Source organism: Takifugu rubripes, chromosome 17 (genome assembly GCF_901000725.2).
Source record: "Takifugu rubripes chromosome 17, fTakRub1.2, whole genome shotgun sequence".
NCBI classification, from domain to species: domain Eukaryota; kingdom Metazoa; phylum Chordata; class Actinopteri; order Tetraodontiformes; family Tetraodontidae; genus Takifugu; species Takifugu rubripes.
This window is the reverse complement of record NC_042301.1, coordinates 8,617,703-8,635,338: the sequence shown is the minus strand read 5'-3', so window position 1 is coordinate 8,635,338 and position 17,636 is coordinate 8,617,703. Positions and strand designations below refer to the sequence as shown.

The window sequence follows — 17,636 nt, the reverse complement described above, 5'->3', positions numbered from 1 at the left end:
TCCGCTCCCTCTACGATCAGTGTCAGAGTTTGGTCTGCATTGCTGGCAGTAAGTCGAACTTGTTTCCGGTGAGGGTTGGTCTCCGCCAGGGCTGCCCTTTGTCACCGATTCTGTTCATAATTTTTATGGACAGAATTTCTAGGTGCAGTCATGGTGTTGAGGGGGTCCGGTTTGGTGACCTCGGGATCGGGTCTCTGCTTTTTGCAGATGATGTGGTCCTGTTGGCGTCATCGGCCCGTGACCTCCAACTATCACTGGATCGGTTCGCCGCTGCATGTGAAGCGGCTGGGATGAAAATCAGCACCTCCAAATCCGAGGCCATGGTTCTCAACGGGAAAAAGGTGGAGTGCCTTCTCCGGGTCAAGGAGGAGATCCTGCCCCAAGTGGAGGAGTTCAAGTACCTCGGGGTCTTGTTCACGAGTGAGGGAAGAATGGAGCAGGAGGTCGACAGGCGGATCGGTGCGGCGCACCGGTCCGTAGTGGTGAAGAGAGAGCTTCGCCTTTCGGCTCAGCTCTCAATTTACCGGTCGATCTTCGTTCCTACCCTCACCTATGGTCATGAGCTTTGGGTAATGACCGAAAGAACAAGATCACGGGTACAAGCGGCCGAAATGAGCTTCCTCCGTAGGGTGGCTGGGCTCTCCCTTAGAGATAGGGTGAGAAGCTCTGCCATCCGGGAGGAGCTCGGGGTAGAGCCGCTGCTCCTCCGCGTTGAGAGGAGCCAGATGAGGTGGCTTGGGCATCTAGTTAGGATGCCCCCTGGACGCCTCCCTGGTGAGGCGTTCAGGGCATGTCCCTCCGGTAGGAGACCCCCGGGAAGACCCAGGACACGTTGGCGAGACTATGTCTCTCGACTGGCCTGGGAACGCCTGGGGATCCCTCTGGATGAGCTGGAAGAGGTAGCTGGGGAGAGGGAAGTCTGGGCTCCTCTTCTTAGGCTGCTGCCCCCGCGACCCGACCCCAGATAAGCGGTGATGGATGGATGGATGGATGGATGGATGGATGGATGGATGGATGGATGGATGGATAATAGTAAGGGGTTGGAAGAATACTACACTCTATTCAAAGTTAGCTGGAATTAAGGCTCTGTAGCAACAGATCATAGTACTACTAATAAACATATCACTGTTGAGGAACAATCTAATGGGACTTAATACGTTGCAGTTTATTATACTGTGCTCTGATTTGTGAGGAGTGTACTTTGTCATTCATGTCATTGACCCTTTATGAAATCTGTTTCTTGATAGTTCAAAAGTGTGTTCTTATTAACTTACTTATTGACCACACGAACATTGTAGCAGCTACGATGTTCGTGTGATCTACTGTTTTCGTATTTGGTTTAGGTTTCAAAGCAAAATATCTCCTTATACAATATTTTCTGTAAAGCGGTTTAACCTGCGCGTGAGGGGCCCTCCAAAAATCCCGGGCACGAGCAATTGACGTCACAACTTCACAGCGAGAACTCGAGCTGGACGTGAACGCGAGGACACGGAGGCGCGCACGAAGAAGGACGCGGCGAAGATGAACTCGTGAGCAGTTTTAGACTCGTGAGCGTTAAAGGTCTCCTTTTTCAGCCTTTCTTCTCCCCACAGCAGCGTGAATACCAGCCGGAGACCAAAACGCTGGTTTTAGTCTCCTCTAGCTCACAACATGTCCTCTGTGGCGGTCGCTGCCTCCAGAAGGCAGTCATGCTATCTTTGCGACCTGCCCCGCATGCCGTGGGCGATGATCTGGGATTTTAGCGAGCCGGTTTGCCGCGGATGTGTCAACTATGAAGGGGCCGACCGGGTCGAGTTCGTTATCGACACTGCCCGGCAGCTGAAGCGAGCACACGGCTTCCAGGAGGGCCGCTCCTTGGGGCCGGGAAAGCCCCAGCACAGCATGAAGGAGGTCACTCACTCTGCCGGAGAGTTGGCTTCCCGTCTGCCGCAGCCTCTCGACCGTTACCCGCTGTCTGACCGCATACCCCGGTTCGGACCGGAGTATCAGGGAGGGAGGCAGGCGAACGGCCCTCCTTTGTCAAATGGACTCGCAAAACTCGACGAGCCTCCAGAGCTGAACCGTCAAAGCCCCAATCCCCACAGGATGAGTGCCGTACCTCCCAGCCTTTTACCGCTGGTGAAAGGCGGCATGTCTGCCATCCACACGCACGGTGGCCGCCCCGCTCAAGCTGGTCCCCGGGACGTCAAGCGTCCGGAGGACCTGAAAGACAAGAATCTTTTGGACATGTCTGACAAAGGGAAGAGTGTGCGGGACCTGATGGCGCTGCACGCGTTCGACAGCCGCTTCAAGAAGGAGCACGGGACCACGCCGCGCGTGCTCGGCTATGAGAGCAGTGGCGGAACGTCAAAAACAGGTAGCACCACGCGCCATAAAGACCCCAACTGAAATCATGCGTCAGCGCCTTTCGCGCCTGGCTCTTAGGCGCATGCGCGCGGTCCTAGGCGTAAAACACATATGGCTGGTGAGAAAGTCTTCAAAGCTAACAAAATGTTACCAGAAAACAATGAGGAGGATGTTACTCTATCTTTTAATACATCTGAAGTTTACTCTTCAAATTATGTGCAATCTTGTTTGATTTATCGGCCTAAGAATATGCAAAAATCTGAATTTATGGAACATTTAGAGCTCTAGTTAACACAATAAGAACTGCTGAACTCTTTGTCACTCCAGTGCTGCCCAATGGAAATGATGATGTTCATCTTCAATTATTGGATATTTAGAAAAATTATTGTACAAAACTAATTTCCATTTTGATGTGTCTCCTGGTGTTTGCATCAGTGACATCAGCAAAAAATACATAATCTGAAAGAAAAGTTAAGTAATACCCACCTACTTTAGAACTTCTGAAGGAATACCCACTTACCCATGTTAGATCCACAGTCCTGTGCTTTAAGTGGGAAGGAATGGACCGCTATGGAGTACTGGCATTTCTCAATTTTAGCCTCTGGTGTACCAGAACTTTTTACAGTGTACTGGGAGTTGTTATGAACCCACTGTACACAGTCCTGTTCCATTTCTCTTTCTGTGAGACGTGGATACTTGGACCGGTCACCCTGAAGTTGGATGGGAGGACAGATGTTAACATTGATGTTACAGTGAAGAGCAGTCAACTAGCAGTAGCGCTTTTGCTAACACAGGTAGCCTCTGAGTCACCTGTTGTCAGTCATATCAACAATTACCCCACAAGATTAAATGGACCAGGCTGCTGGTCAATGCACCAAATGAGGTATTTCCATCCCATGATGAGGGACTAAAGGCTTTGTAGCAAAGGTATCTCCTTGCTCCCCAAACACATCGGGGACGCTAACCCTAGCATCAGCTGACAACGTCTGTTTTTCCATCAAATCAGTCAACCAATCAATCTTTATTTATATAGCGTCTGTTACAATCAATGTTGTCTCTAGGTGCTTCACAGAATTCCAGGCCCTGACCCCCAACAAGCAACAGTGGCAAGGAAAACTCCCCTCTAACAGGAAGAAACCTTGAGCAGGACCAGACTCGTATAGGGGGACCCTCTTGCTGATGGCAGAGAATGGGGGGAGGGCAGGTAGAAGAGAGAATAGGCATAGATCATGCAAGTCCATTAATTACAACAAGCTGTCAGTGCAAGCGTTGAGTGGGGTCAGAAGTCAGCAGGACTGTTCCCCTGGAGACCCTCCCTTGGGCCAGTATCACAGTAAATGCACATTATGTGTGGAAAGTTCAATAAATGTAAGTTCTTCTTATAAATCAGCTCAATATTCTGGTATATATGCTGATTCTGACCCCCCAGTACCTCATTTACCTGCCAATGGTTGAACAAGGGGGTACAGCACTTTTCATAAATGTTTTAATGTGTATTTGATGATTTGGATGTTAGATTTAGATGATGGTAACATGAATGTTCGGGGCAGTGATATGAATTTAGGGGTGGGGGGGTGGGGTCAGGTTAGTCCACCTGTGGTCTGTGCTGACTTCTCACCTCCATCCTCCTCAGACAGGAAGCACCTGCGTGGCCTGAAGAGGAAGTCCTCCCCTGACCCAGATGGTGAAGGCAGCGCTCCCAGGATGAACAATAGTGATGTCCCGCCATGGCTTCCTTCAACTGCCGAGGTAACAAAGATGCCTTCTGCCACCATCTTCTCCGGGACCCCGTCTTCCATCTCACCTCACTCCCGCACCACACCCACGGAGACCCTCCCTGTACGGACTAGCCAGTCCCCCACGGCGGCACTCATCCTCGCCACAGACAGTGCAGGAAGCATAGATTCTCCTCAGGAGGGCAGCCAAGTACATGGCTCAGGAGCAGGAGGCCCTCCCTCACCACCCTTTCAGAGGTCCACCAACCCCTCTGCTCTGCACACACACAACAGCGACTTGGAGGCCCACAGGTCTCTTCCACAGCGTGTTCCAGACTCATCTGTGGCCCCCAGTGGTGCCCCCCTGTGCTGCACGCTGTGCCACGAGCGGCTGGAGGACACACACTTTGTCCAGTGCCCGTCGGTGTCTACCCACAAGTTTTGCTTCCCATGTTCCCGCAAGAGCATCAGGCAGCAGGGGGCCACTGGTGAGGTGTACTGCCCCAGTGGAGATCGGTGCCCCCTAGTGGGCTCTAGCGTTCCCTGGGCTTTCATGCAGGGGGAAATTGCCACCATCTTAGCTGGAGACATAAAAGTCAAGAAAGAGAAGGATCCTTAAAGATGACAGAAGCAGGGTCAAAGATCAATCACAGAATGTGTAAATCCTAGCAGAGTTTAGTTGTTTTTTTTGTGGGGGTTGTCCATTTCCTCTCTGATTCTTAGAGAACCCCTGGGTGGGGGCTAATGAGGACCTATACCACCACCCATAGGCCCTGTGGCAGGTTACTCCCAGCAATTGGTTCTGGTTCTGCCCCCTTTTCCTGATGTTTGGAAGAAAGTGAGGTTTGTGGAACCACAACAGACTACAATAGTGATCCATCAATTTTTTCACCTGTTACCCCTCCTGCCCCCTCTGTCAGGGGCAAATCTTTTCTGGTCTTTGGACAACTGCGTCATCATAGGCATGAGGCTTCATACATAAAGTTTGTTTCTGACTGGTCATAATTTTCAAGTGTAGCCCCAACCTTCTCCATCAGCCCTCCAATTGGCTGATGGAGATGATCACTTGTGTGTTCCACCGTGTTTCACTGTCCAGACACACACTCGCACAGATGAGCACACAGGCCTTTATGTCCTGAGCGGTTTTCACTGCACTACCGTTGCTGCACTGGCAACGGTGGTCTCCATGGACACAGCAAACATCACAAACCATCAGGCAAGGGGTGGCCCCCTCTGAAGGCCGGTGAGCTCTTTGGGCTGATCTAATCGTTGATGTTCGGACCTCAGCTGGAGGCTTCAGCCTCCTTCAAGATCAGACCAACATTTTATTAGCAACAGTCAAATAAAAAAATATTCAACAGTCTTCTCTGGTCTTTCTGTTCTGTTAGTTTCTGAGGAAACAGATTGTTTCAGTGAGATCCTTTTGGAAAGTCCCAGCAGCAGCACCCTGAGGAACCATTTAAGAGTCACCTGAGATTCTGCTATACCCGCAAAAATACAGTGAGAGTAAAAAGTATTTGATCCCTTGCTGATTTTGTTGGTTTGTCCACTAATAAAGACATGATCATTCTATACTTTTAATGGTAGATGTATTCTAACATGGAGAGACAGAATATCAAAAAGAAAATCCAGAAAATAACTTTAAAGAATTTATTTTAATTTATTTGTTTTTCATTGAGGGTAATAAGTATTTGATCCCTCTATCCAAAAGCACTTAATATTTGGTGGCAAAGCCATTGTTTGCAAGCACAGCGGTCAAACGTTTGTTGTAGTTAACCACAAGGTTAGCACACATATCGGGGAATTTTGGCCCACTCTTCTTTGCAGATCCTCTCTAAATCATTAAGGTTGGTGGGCTGTCGCTTGGCAACTCGGACCTTCAGCTCTCTCCATAGATTTTCAATTGGATTGAGGTCCGGAGACTGGCTGGGCCACTCCATGACCTTAATATGGTTCTTCTTGAGCCACTCCTTTGTTGCCTTTGCTGTATGCTTTGGGTCGTTGTCATGTTGGAAGACCCAGCCACGGCCCATTTTCAGCTTCCTAGCAGAGGGGAGGAGGTTGTCCCTCAGCACTGCACGGTACATGGCTCCGTCCATCTTCCCAGTGATGTGGTGAAGTAGCCCTGTGCCCTTGGCAGAGAAACACCCCCAAAAAATAATGTTTCCACCTCCATGCTTGATGGTGGGCACAGTGTTCCTGGGATCATAGGCAGCATTTTTCTTCCTCCACACATGATGAGTAGAGTTGAGGCCAAATAGTTCAATTTTGGTCTCGTCTGACCACAGAACCTTCTTCCGATCACTTTGTACATCTTTGAGGTGATCATTGGCATACTTTAGGCGAGCCTCCACATGTGCCTTCTTAAGCAGGGGTATCTTTCAGGCACTGCAGGATTTTAATCCATTGCGGCGCAAAGTGTTGCCAATTGTTTTCCTGGTGACTTTGGTCCCAGCTGCCTGGAGGTCATTCACTAACTCCTGCTGTGTGGTTGCAGGCCGATTTCTCACTGTTCTCATGATAATTGCCACCCCACGAGGTGAGATCTTCTGTGGAGCACCAGACCGAGGTCTATTGATGGTCATGTTATACTTCTTAAATTTTCTCACAATTGCACCAATAGTTGTTACTTTAATACCCAGCAATTTGCTAATGTTTTTGTAGCCCATTCCCGATTTATGCAGGTCAACAATCCTGTCTCTGAGGTCCTGAGAGAGTTCTTTGGTCTTACCCATGGTGGAGAGTTTGGAATCTGTCTGATTGTCTGATTCTGTGAACAGTTGTCTTACATACAGGTGATTAGTTAGACCTGGTGTCTTCAATTCAGGTAACAAGTTGTTTGGGAGCGTCTAACTGGTCTGTGAACGCCAGAACTCCTAATGCATACTAGGGGATCAAATACTTATTTCCCTCAATGAAAAACAAATAAATTAAAATAAATTCTTTAAAGTTATTTTCTTGATTTTCTTTTTGATATTCTGTCTCTCCATGTTAGAATACATCTACCATTCAAAGTATAGAATGATCATGTCTTTATTAGTGGACAAACCAACAAAATCAGCAAGGGATCAAATACTTTTTACTCTCGCTGTAGAAGCAAAGTGACTCAAAGTCAGAAATCAAAGCTGACCAGTGGCTTTACTGTGGCCCAAATCTCCAGCAGATGTCTTCTTGGCTGACTGTTGAGCTGAAAAAAGAGATGAGTGAAGCACTGGAGGTTCACCTGTTCTCCATAAGTCTCTGACAGATGTCCTCTGATCTTCGGGATGTTGTTGGAACCTTTAAATATGATGTCCAATATGTGGACGCATGTAAATGTGCCAGCAGGTGGCTGTTTGGGTATATTTAGATTCTGCAGGTCAGCTATTTCAGCACCAACCATAGGTTGGTGCCAAGGCCCCAGGTGAGTCAACTCAGATGGTCAGAACCTGCCCGGTCAACACTCATTTTCAGGTCTAAACACAAAAGTGCTGATGTGTGAGGGTACTGCACATCTGAGTCCGGAACCTTTCTGTGCTCTTTGTTGCCATCAAGGATTGATGGACACAAAGAGTCAAGACATTTCCCAGAAATTCACTGGTTGAGCTTTACTCATCACAGTTAAACCTGGATCTGGTTCTGGCTGAAGCTCACCATGTGGAACTACACCAGCCACAACGTTCTCACAAATCAGTTGAGTTCTAATTCATGACTCATCGTTGTCATCCTCACCTCTGATGGTTTGAAAAAAACAGATAGATTTAGACCTTTCATGATTTATTAATCTAAAACCAATATAATATATTTTTATCATAATGTGATATGAAGTGATGCTGTTAACTAAGCTCATAAAAGTCTAGACGGTTACACAGTTACAGAAAACCAAGCGTATATTTACATGTTTATTTGGAGTGGGCGAGGATAACCTGAGCATCCAGCAGGGGGCAGCACAGACTGGGGTCTACAGGAGAAACTGGCAGGAAAGTCTCTTGATTATTTTTTTTACAACTTTGAATTAAAATAACTAACAAAAACTTATTCAAAATCTGGTTAAAAAAACACTGAAAAGGGTCAGAGGTCAACACTGAGGAGACATCATCTGATTGGCCGATTGAGGTGCTACCTGATTGGCTGATGCAGCTGCTGTTTCTATCAATTATTCATAATTTTTCTAAAATCAGAGTAAACTGCATGTATTTGCTAAGATAGAAACATGAACTGGTCAGAGCTTCAGGAGCCTCCAACTGTTCTGTCACCATCTTCTCTGTCATCAACGTGGGTTGGGAGTCTCTGCACTCTTGGTACCCCTGTTTAAGGTTTTCTTCTGAGGTTTGTTGTCATGCCAACATCACCCACCAATGAGCCAATCAGACCATGGCTCCTCATGAATATTTAGGAATCCCAGACCCCACCCACCCACCCACCCACTCACCCTTGACCCTGCAGTGTCCCAAGTGTCCTCTGGTGGAGCTTTGCTTTCTCTTTGTGAAACCAAAGTCACATTAAAGTGATTCAATTATTGAACTATTTGTCCAATTATTCAGTTAAGAGCTTAAATATTTCTGGTGATTTCCTTCTGTTTTTTTCTGACGTTGAAGACACCAGCAAACAGGTGAATGTCTGATGTCCTGAAGATCTGAGCTCACGGGACACGTCGGTTCCTGAGCATAGGTCCAGTTACATGTTCTGACAAGTTTGTCCAGGTGTTCTACCAAAGGGTTCTCCAGTGTACTGCAGCTCACAATTGTTCCAGCAAACCGAATACATTCAAACGTTTGACTCCACAGGAGACCAGTTCAGGTTCTGCTGAAGACTGCAAGCAAATATCTTCCATGGTTGGTGAGCTAATAAGCTGAAACTGATCCTCCTTATTAATGATGAGAAGATTTCAAACATTACACTCTTGTTCTTTATATTCCTGGAAGGTTCTGGCCCACATCTCCTCATCCTCTCTGACCCATGAATATCAGCATCTACCAATCGGATGGGCCCATGAGGACGGACCATTGACCTGTGATGTCATAAAGGTGGCCAAAATTCAGCCAATCCAAAAACAGGGAGGGGTGACTTTTGATTGTCTCACACTCACAAAAACTCCAAAAACACAGAAACTATGAGATGAAGGATAGAATCTGTAGTCACTGAAGCCACAAGTACCAGCTGTTCTGCGGTTCCATATCTGAAACATTAAATGTCCATCTACACACGTAGGTGAGAACACATGGAGGTGAGTACAGATGGAGGTGAGAACACACGTAGGTGAGTACAGACAGAGGTGGGTACAGTCGGAGGTGAGTCACACGGAGGTGAGTACAGAAGAAGGTGAGAACACATGGAGGTGAGTGCAGATGGAGGTGAGAACTTACGTAGGTGAGTACAGACAGAGGTGAGTAGTCAGAGGTGAGAACACACAGGTGAGTACAGATGGAAGTGAGTACAGGCAGAGGTGAGTACACACGTAGGTGAGATCACATGGAGGTGAGTACAGACAGAGGTGAGTATACACGGAGGTGAGATCACATGTAGGTGAGTACACATGTAAGAACAGACGGAGGTGACTACAGACAGAGGTTAGAGCACATGTAGGTGAGTACAGACAGAGGTGAGTACACATGGAGGTGAGAACACAGAGGTGAGTACAGAGGGAAGTGATTACAGAGAGAGGTAAGTAAACACAGAAGGGAGTACACATGGAGGTGAGATCACATGTAGTTGAGTACACACGGAAGTGAGTACAGTCGGAGGTGAGATCAGATGTAGGTGAGTACAGATAGGACAACAGAATCACCAGCTCATAGAAAAAAAAAAAAGCCCAATTAATCTCCAGAACCAGTAACAACTTTGACCACAGAAGAGAGAGAGAGCGAGAGAGTGTGTGTTTAATGTGAGCATGTGTGTGGCATTGTATGAGTGTATATGTGTGTTTGTGTGAGTGTGTTTGTGTGTGTTTATTTGCATGTGTGTGTATTTGCGTGTGTGTGTTTGTGTGACTTTGTGAGTTTATGTTTGACAGAGTGTGTGCATGTGAGAGTTTGTGTGTGTGAGAAAGTGTAACTGAGTGTGTGAGTGTCTGCGAGAGTGTGTGAGTGTGTGTTGGACTGGGCTCAGGACTAAGGACACTGGAACATTAAATGTTTTGGTTTAGTTCCACCTGGACCTGCCTACAGACTAAGCAGATCTGGTTTCAAGTTCTGGTTCTGGACCAACACTGGTCCAGTTTGTTTCCACAAAAACTTTGTCCTCCTTGTTTGATTGACAGCTGACTCAGACGGAGGACTCTCGGTTGGTTTTAGAATGCAGAGCTCCAGCTTGGCTCAGGAAAGGGAAGGTGGTCCCTAGGCAGCCGGCAGCCACAGTCAGACCCAGACTGGCCCAGGCGCAGCAGATGGACCAGCCATACTGGTGATCCACATCTGCTGGCAGACCGTAGATGAAAGGAGGATTTCTGGAGAGGTCATAGGTCACACTGGCTGCATATGTACACAGAGAGATGGTGCAGAAGATCCCTGAAGAAGACAGACCAGACTTAGGTGTCATCTAGAGCATACACACACACACGCACACACACACATGTGGGTGAGTTACCTGCCATGAAGAACAGCAGTCCAGACACATGTTGGGTCAGACTTTCCTCCCAGAAGAAACCAACAGAAGCCACGATGCTGCCACACAGCAGGACGGCTGCTGCCATTCCTAGAAACCCTGCTGTGATGCGTCGCAGGTCTGAGGACACACACATAGAATACACACAAGAGGTTGGTAAATTAAGGAACCACCTAAAGTTGCCATAGTAACTGGTTTCATTCTTTACATCACCATGTCATAAGTTTCCATGACAACCAGAAACAGGCAAGAAGGAAATTGCCCTCAGACTCTTGCCAGTTCCAGGCCCCAGTTTAGGCTTGAGCATATCTTCTGTGATTTAAGAGCATGGTTTGAATCTAAGGCACAACTGTCAGGACCAGGACTGAGCTGCCTAAGGGACGTCGCTAGGCTCCTCTATCCAACGACGTCTACAACACCAGGAGAAGATACATCCAGCCTGGATGGACAGCCTGAGACACTGGTGACCTCAAGAGAGGCTCCAGCTTTGTAGTGGACCCATAAACCTGTACAGGTGTGTGTGTTTGTGTGTGTGTGCGTATGAGTACAGGTGTGTGTTTGCACGTGTGCGGGTGTATAGGTGCGTGTATGCATGTATGTGTGTGTAAAGGTCCGTGGATGTAAAAGTGTGTGCATGTGTGCGCGTACAGGTGTGTGTATGCTTGTGCACTTGTGAACAGGTATGTGTATGCATGTGCATGGGTGCACAGGCGTGTGTACTCACGCAGCAGGTGCCACTCATCCTGTTGGATGGTCTTGGTCAGGTTCAGAGGGATGTTCCTCAGCCTGATTGGTTGAGAGAAGTGATACTTGACAGCTGTACAGCGATCAGCAATACCTGTGCAGGTGAGACATTACATAAGTAGCACAATCAGCCTCTCTGAGCTGGATTCCAAACTCTCACACAGACAGCACCACAAATCTAACCCAGCCCACCGCAGTGGCCACCATGGTACTGACTGGTGGCTGTACAGTTCTGCTCCGTGAGCGACTACACAAGCTTCTGCTGCGAGACAAACACAGCAGAAACGAACCAGATCAAGATAAGCTCCACCTTCAGGGATGCTGAACCAACAACCCTCTGAAGAGCTGGAGCTGTTCCTTCACATCAGCTGTTTAATCCTTCAGTTGTTCCAGTGAGGAGAAGATAAACGCTGCAACCACACAATGGTATGATTCGTATGCATCTCATCATCATCCCCAGTCACCGGGTCCACCAGTCACTGGTGCTGACTGGATACTGAGGAACAATATCACAATTCAAGACACCTTCTCAGATCTTGTTCTGTAAATTAGGGCATGATTCATGCTGACATTATACATTAAACAGATGTGTTTAATACCACTTACAGAACTTCTTACAGAACCTTTGGCACCACAAATATTGTCTCACTGGGTTTACATCTTGGTGTGTTTCCTCATTCTCTTTCATCTGTGTGGGTTCTCCTGGAACTCGGGGCCCTCCCACGGCCTGAACACGTGAACATTTGGCTTGAGACTAAACGTGTGTGCGCGTGTGAGAGAGTGTGCGTGTGTCTGACCTCTGTCGATGAGCTTGTCGATATCTGGATCCAGGTTCTTGAAGTAGCACTTCCTCCAGAGGCCGGAGTGTGTGGAGAACAGCGGCCTGCCGCACTCGGTCTCCAAGATGCCCATCCCTAGGATGGCCCGCCAGTTCTCCAGCAGCTCCTCCTCTCTGCTGCCCACATGAACGGGCTTCATCAGCGCCAGGTCCCGCTGGCGGGAGCCGCCGGTGCCGGTGTCCACCAGCGGCAGGTGATAGATTGGCATGTCACGGTTCTTTTGGTCGTTGGATTCGGAGCCGTGTCGGTCGCAGTTGTCCTTGTGTCTGCGGGTGTCGGTTTCGTACCAGTGGTCGGTGGAGATGGCGATGACCAGCAGCAGCAGGGACAACGCGCTGAGAGCCAGGCTCACCGCTGACACCGTCACAGTCGCTGGCCGGGCTCTCTCCATAGCCGGGACATGGAGCGCACTGCTGGCGGACCCGGGGAAGGTCCCGGTTCCGCTGTTCTCCCGTTTTCCGCCGTCGTTTTCGTTACTGCGCATCTTGTGCTGCCATCCTCGCGCCGCTCAGTTGATGTCCTAATGTGCTCGAGAGCGCGTTGTCATGCCGACTATCGCTATGTCAAGTCAGCATGTAACGCGACGGAGGTTCTGCAAGTTCCCTTCAGAATAAAACTAATCCTACTCAACCGCGTCACCAGTTAGCGTCTTAAACCTGATCTATGAGGATTCTCTAAGGTGACGCCGGGATCCTTGGAAGATTTTTCAGATCCAGGCCGGAAGGATGGTGCTGTGTAACCAGTCTCACGGTGGCTGGAGGAGGTTTAGCCTTTTGGTAGCTGTTCACATTATCATTAGTAGTAGTAGTAGTAGTAGTAGTAGTAGTAGTAGTAGTAGTATGTAATGTTTGTTTATCGTCAAATTCTTGTTCAGTCAAAGTAATCCATGAAGGATATTTGTACTTTCATCTGAGAGTTTGTTCAGGATGGTACATGTGGACTCTAAAGCTCCACTTTATTTTAAAAGTAAAGGCAGGAAGTGCAGCTTTGATGTCAGCTCAGACAACTTGACAGAGTTGGGTGTGGACTCTCTCTCCTGCAGTGTGTGTGCGTCTCTGCCGCATCAGAACAGTCCGATCAATAACAACTACAGTCCGTCAAGACACGCCGCGACACCCTACATGACGTCATCGCAACTTCTCCTCTGACGCCATTGCGAGATCTCTTAACCACAGGTGAACTCACCCGATGGTTGGTTCGTGGTGCCAAACTGTCATGACTACTGCTAAAGAGAGAGGATTCTTCATGTGCAGATGGACCGGGTTCTGCTCCTGGTGACACATTAGATGTGCACATAGAGCCACAGGAGGTGAGAGGGAGGACAGAGGTGTACCTGACTCGTCTCGTATGTCGTGTGTCCTTGGTGTCTGGGTGACTGTGGCCTCATGGGAATGCCCAGGTGACCACATGTTTGTTAAAAGTCACCATGACAGCAAAAAAAGTTTGTCCATTAAACGGATCAATAATTCAGCAGCATCCCTACTGGACACCACTGAGTCCTGTAACACAAGTCTTCCTCACCCTCCTTACCCTTCTGAAACCTTCATCACTCCAGGCTCTTGACTTTGACGTACCAGGTTGCCTTGACAACGCCATGTCACTGAGCTGAGAGCTGCCACCATTGATTACTCTCATTCTGCTGGTCTGTTTTCTTTTTTCTGCAACATTCTTACTGATTAATTATTGACGATAGGGAAGAAAAGATGCTGTCACGGTGCAGAGTAGCTCCAGTAGCACCCAATTACAAAGGCTGGTTCTGTGAGATGTGGATTCACCTTGGTAGTGCTCTGAAAATGCCCCAGCACCTTTCATAACAGTACTTAAACCAGAAACCCTTGAACCTCCAGCACAGACCACCCCTACCAGCTCTGGGGCCATCTGGGACCTCCAAAGGCTCATGTGCCAGCAGCAGCTGCTTCCACCAGATCCAGGCAGGTCTGGACCCTCCTGGACCCAGGTCCTCTGGGATTCCTCTGCAGCAACCATTAATCACTGAGGTAATAAGGTGACTCTTCAAATAATCACTACACAATAGTTAGTTCCCAACAAGTTATTTGTTTGGATAAGAGGCATTCCAATAGTGCTGATATAGAGGACCACATCACTCCGCTATGCACACACACACACACACACACACACACAGACAGCAAGATAACACTGAGGATCGTGTGTGAGGGTGCTTTCAGTGATGATGATAATGATGATGTGATGAGGATGGTGATAATGATGAAGATAAATGTTTGAAAGTTAGCATCCTCTATCTTCATCTTCTTCATCTTCTTCCTGTTTGAAGGTCACACTTGTTTGAACCCAGTAATGAGAAGGTTCAGAGCCAGAGGCCTTCTAACTGCCTTGAGCTGTCCTGTTGTCATGACAATGCCCATGCTGTCTTCAAGTCACAGCCTATTAAGACAGCAGCCGCAGGACAAGGGGGAGGGGACGTCATAGGTGAACATTAACGAGCAAAAAAGCACCAGCTCGCCCTCATTAAACCTCGGTGATGATGCAGAGAGTCGCTGGGGGGCCACCCACCATCGCAGCCCACCCCCGCTGTTCTGGTACAATGCCCCATCCTCAGCAGAGAGCAGAGCAAGGATGGACGCAGGTACACTAATGACTTAGACTGAGTTCACACCACAGTTCTCTAAAAACAATTTCTGCCAGCAGCAACAGGCGTGTCATGCACACGTCTTCATGCCTGTATGGGGACCGTTCACAGTCTGATGGTTGAGAGGAGGTTAGTGCTGCTGTCACACTCCTTCCCTAAAAACTGTCCACGCAGGTTCAGTCACCTGCTGTGGGCAGAGCTGCACATGTTAACCTTTTATGTCTCCGAAGAGAAACCACACCCCTTTCGGCATAAGAGGTGGAACCACCCAGGTGTTTCACAGGGTTATGTCAGGGTTCTACTGCTGATGAGGGAAAGAAGCTTCCAGAAGGAGCCCATCTGACTGATACAGTCTGTTTCTGACTGACTGACTGATTGACAGTCTGACTGTTAAGAGCTGACTGATAGTGGAAAAACAGAACAGTTACCATGACAGCAGAGTAGTAAGCACAACAACAGAGCAGTAAAAATGACAACAGATCAGTACTCATGAGTATTCTGTCTGACTTTTTGTGTCAATGTCCTGCAGATGATCATATTCTGAGAAATGGAGGTCTGTCTGTCTGCTTGTTACTATGGAAACAATGAGGCGGTATTTATCCATCCAATCAGGCAGTTTCTGAACGATTAATCAGCCAGTCAGATGCTGGAGATGCTAATAGGGATCAGAGTACGGCTGATGGGAGCCAAAATGTGACTGGACTGAAGATCAGCAAATATTCAAACGTGTGCAGAGAAGCAGTGATCCAGATAAACAGCCAGTCCTGTACCTGCTGCCATTGGTGGTGATTCTGGGAGAGCTTTCAGGTTTGCCTTTGGTCCCTAAATGTCAGCAGACGAAGCTGAGTCGTTATCTTTGTGATCTTCTCTGCAGTTGATGTTTATGAAAGTGTTCCACTGAGAAGGTCACCGTCAGCTCCTCATCTGAGACACAGAGGAACACTGGAACTACGCCGCTCACAATGTCAATGGTTCCCAGTGTCTCCATACCTTAATGATCCCACTCTGTCACATGACAGCTCTCCTGAATACAACCTCTATTGGAATCATGTGAATCATGTGGCTCATGCCTTCCATATTGGAAACGTTGGCATGGAAACACCATGTTGAGAAAAAAAGATGTTGGAGTTGGCCAACTGGCTGCATCTCAGAACATTCAGTTGTGTAAGTGCTTCATCAGTGACTCTGATGACACTTGACCACTTTTATATTTATGTTATATAAATCAGCAGCTCTATGATGACTCAGCACATTTTTAAGGTTGATCTGCGGACTCCTCACACAGATCTGCTGAAACAGCAACCTGTCATCATGGCTACGTTGTCAGCCCCTTTCAGCAACATGATGGGTGAACTAGCAAATCACCAACAACAGATTACCAACAACAGGACAGTTCAAGCTAAAGTTTTCCTGTGAATTTTTGCCCGGGCCCCAGAGAACCTAGAATCTCCTGTGGGAGGAGTTTTACTGTGTTGCAAAAGTATTTATTTTCAATTACAACAGTAGCCACACTACCTTCTGATTCCCTGTTCCCTATTCACTAGTTAGAGAACAGGGTGAGTGACCTACTGAGCGACCCTACTGATGAGCTTTAGGACACTCAGCCATGGTGCTGTGTTGTCATGGTGTTGCATAATAGATATGGACCAGATCGACATCGGCACCAAGTGAGTAATTGTATTTTTCATATACTGATTAATCAATACAAAACACTCACTTGTCATTTGTTGATTCATTATTATGTTATTATGGCGTAATCTTAATATTTCACTTAATTATTAATTTGTTATTGTTTTTCAACTTAACTTAATTCTTCACTAGTAATTAAAATCTTCTCACATGTAGCAGCAAAGGATGATGGGATGTATTGCTTTTTAAGGGACTGTCGACTGTCCACCACTTTTCACAAGGCATTATTGGATAGATTGAGGGCACTACTGTATGTAGGCTACTGCAATTTTCACTTAACAATTGGCTTTGACCCCCTTTGATCCATGGTTCTGGACAGAGTGTGGGTCAAATGAATACAGTTAGAACCGTTAATGGCTCATTAGCTAAAGTGATAATCAAACCACTACGCTAACACATACCAACATGCTGCTGCTGATGTCACTTACTGTTCTGGCTTTACTTCAGTTAACAGTTGTGTCAGGGTTGTTGTCTAATTCATAAATGCCCGTGTGACTGTGTGTATGGAGCACAGGTGGCATCATGTTGATACAGGTGAGATTCTTTCATGTCATGATAATGTTCTCTGTTTTCTGTGAGGTGTATATCAATGACACGTAAGAGGTCTACGGGTGTGGGGCATGTGCAGAATCTGGTCCAGGTCCTGGTTCTGACATGGGTCTGGGCCAGATTCTGGTTCTGATAGGGTTGTGGCCCAGACTCTGGTTCTGTTGAAGTTGTGGCCCAGACTCTTGTTCTGATATGGCCTTGGTCTGCATCTGAATAAAGCCTTCCTGCTGCAGTGTTTCCTTTCTGCAGTGTTGGAGTGCCGACCTCAGCTCCGCCTGAATAATTGATTGCTTCTCTTGGGGGGGTGAGGCGGGGTGGGGGTGGTGGGATGAGGGAGTACATGCGCTCACAGCATCAGTGCCGCTGATGAAAATTTAAAGACGCTGCATTTGACCACTTTAGAGTATTTGCTAACGTTGGACAAAAAGCAGTTGGTGGTTTTAAATAGACATTTCCACTGCCTGTCCGGAGATCAGCACAACATTTTATTTACTGTTCTCAGCAGCAACAGAACCTTCAGATCAAAGGTCATCGGGGACGTGATGTGATGAACTGAGGAGGTGT

The 17,636-nt window shown here is 47.6% G+C and overlaps 2 protein-coding genes across 2 annotated transcripts; one reads left to right on the top strand and one right to left on the bottom strand.

The window, feature by feature from the left end:
* The first annotated feature begins 1,011 nt into the window (after positions 1-1,011).
* Positions 1,012-5,424, top strand: irf2bp2b (interferon regulatory factor 2 binding protein 2b). The gene is made up of 2 exons (XM_003972204.3): positions 1,012-2,356; positions 3,980-5,424. Exons 1-2 carry the CDS (start codon positions 1,651-1,653, stop codon positions 4,678-4,680), a joined length of 1,407 nt encoding a protein of 468 aa, XP_003972253.2. The 5' UTR covers positions 1,012-1,650; the 3' UTR covers positions 4,681-5,424.
* A 4,587-nt stretch (positions 5,425-10,011) lies between these two features.
* On the bottom strand, positions 10,012-12,798 carry tmem178a (transmembrane protein 178a). The gene is made up of 4 exons (XM_003972246.3): positions 12,185-12,798; positions 11,368-11,481; positions 10,626-10,763; positions 10,012-10,546 (listed from the first exon to the last, which is right to left on the bottom strand). Exons 1-4 carry the CDS (start codon positions 12,708-12,710, stop codon positions 10,305-10,307), a joined length of 1,020 nt encoding a protein of 339 aa, XP_003972295.1. The 5' UTR covers positions 12,711-12,798; the 3' UTR covers positions 10,012-10,304.
* Between the last annotated feature and the right edge of the window lie 4,838 nt (positions 12,799-17,636).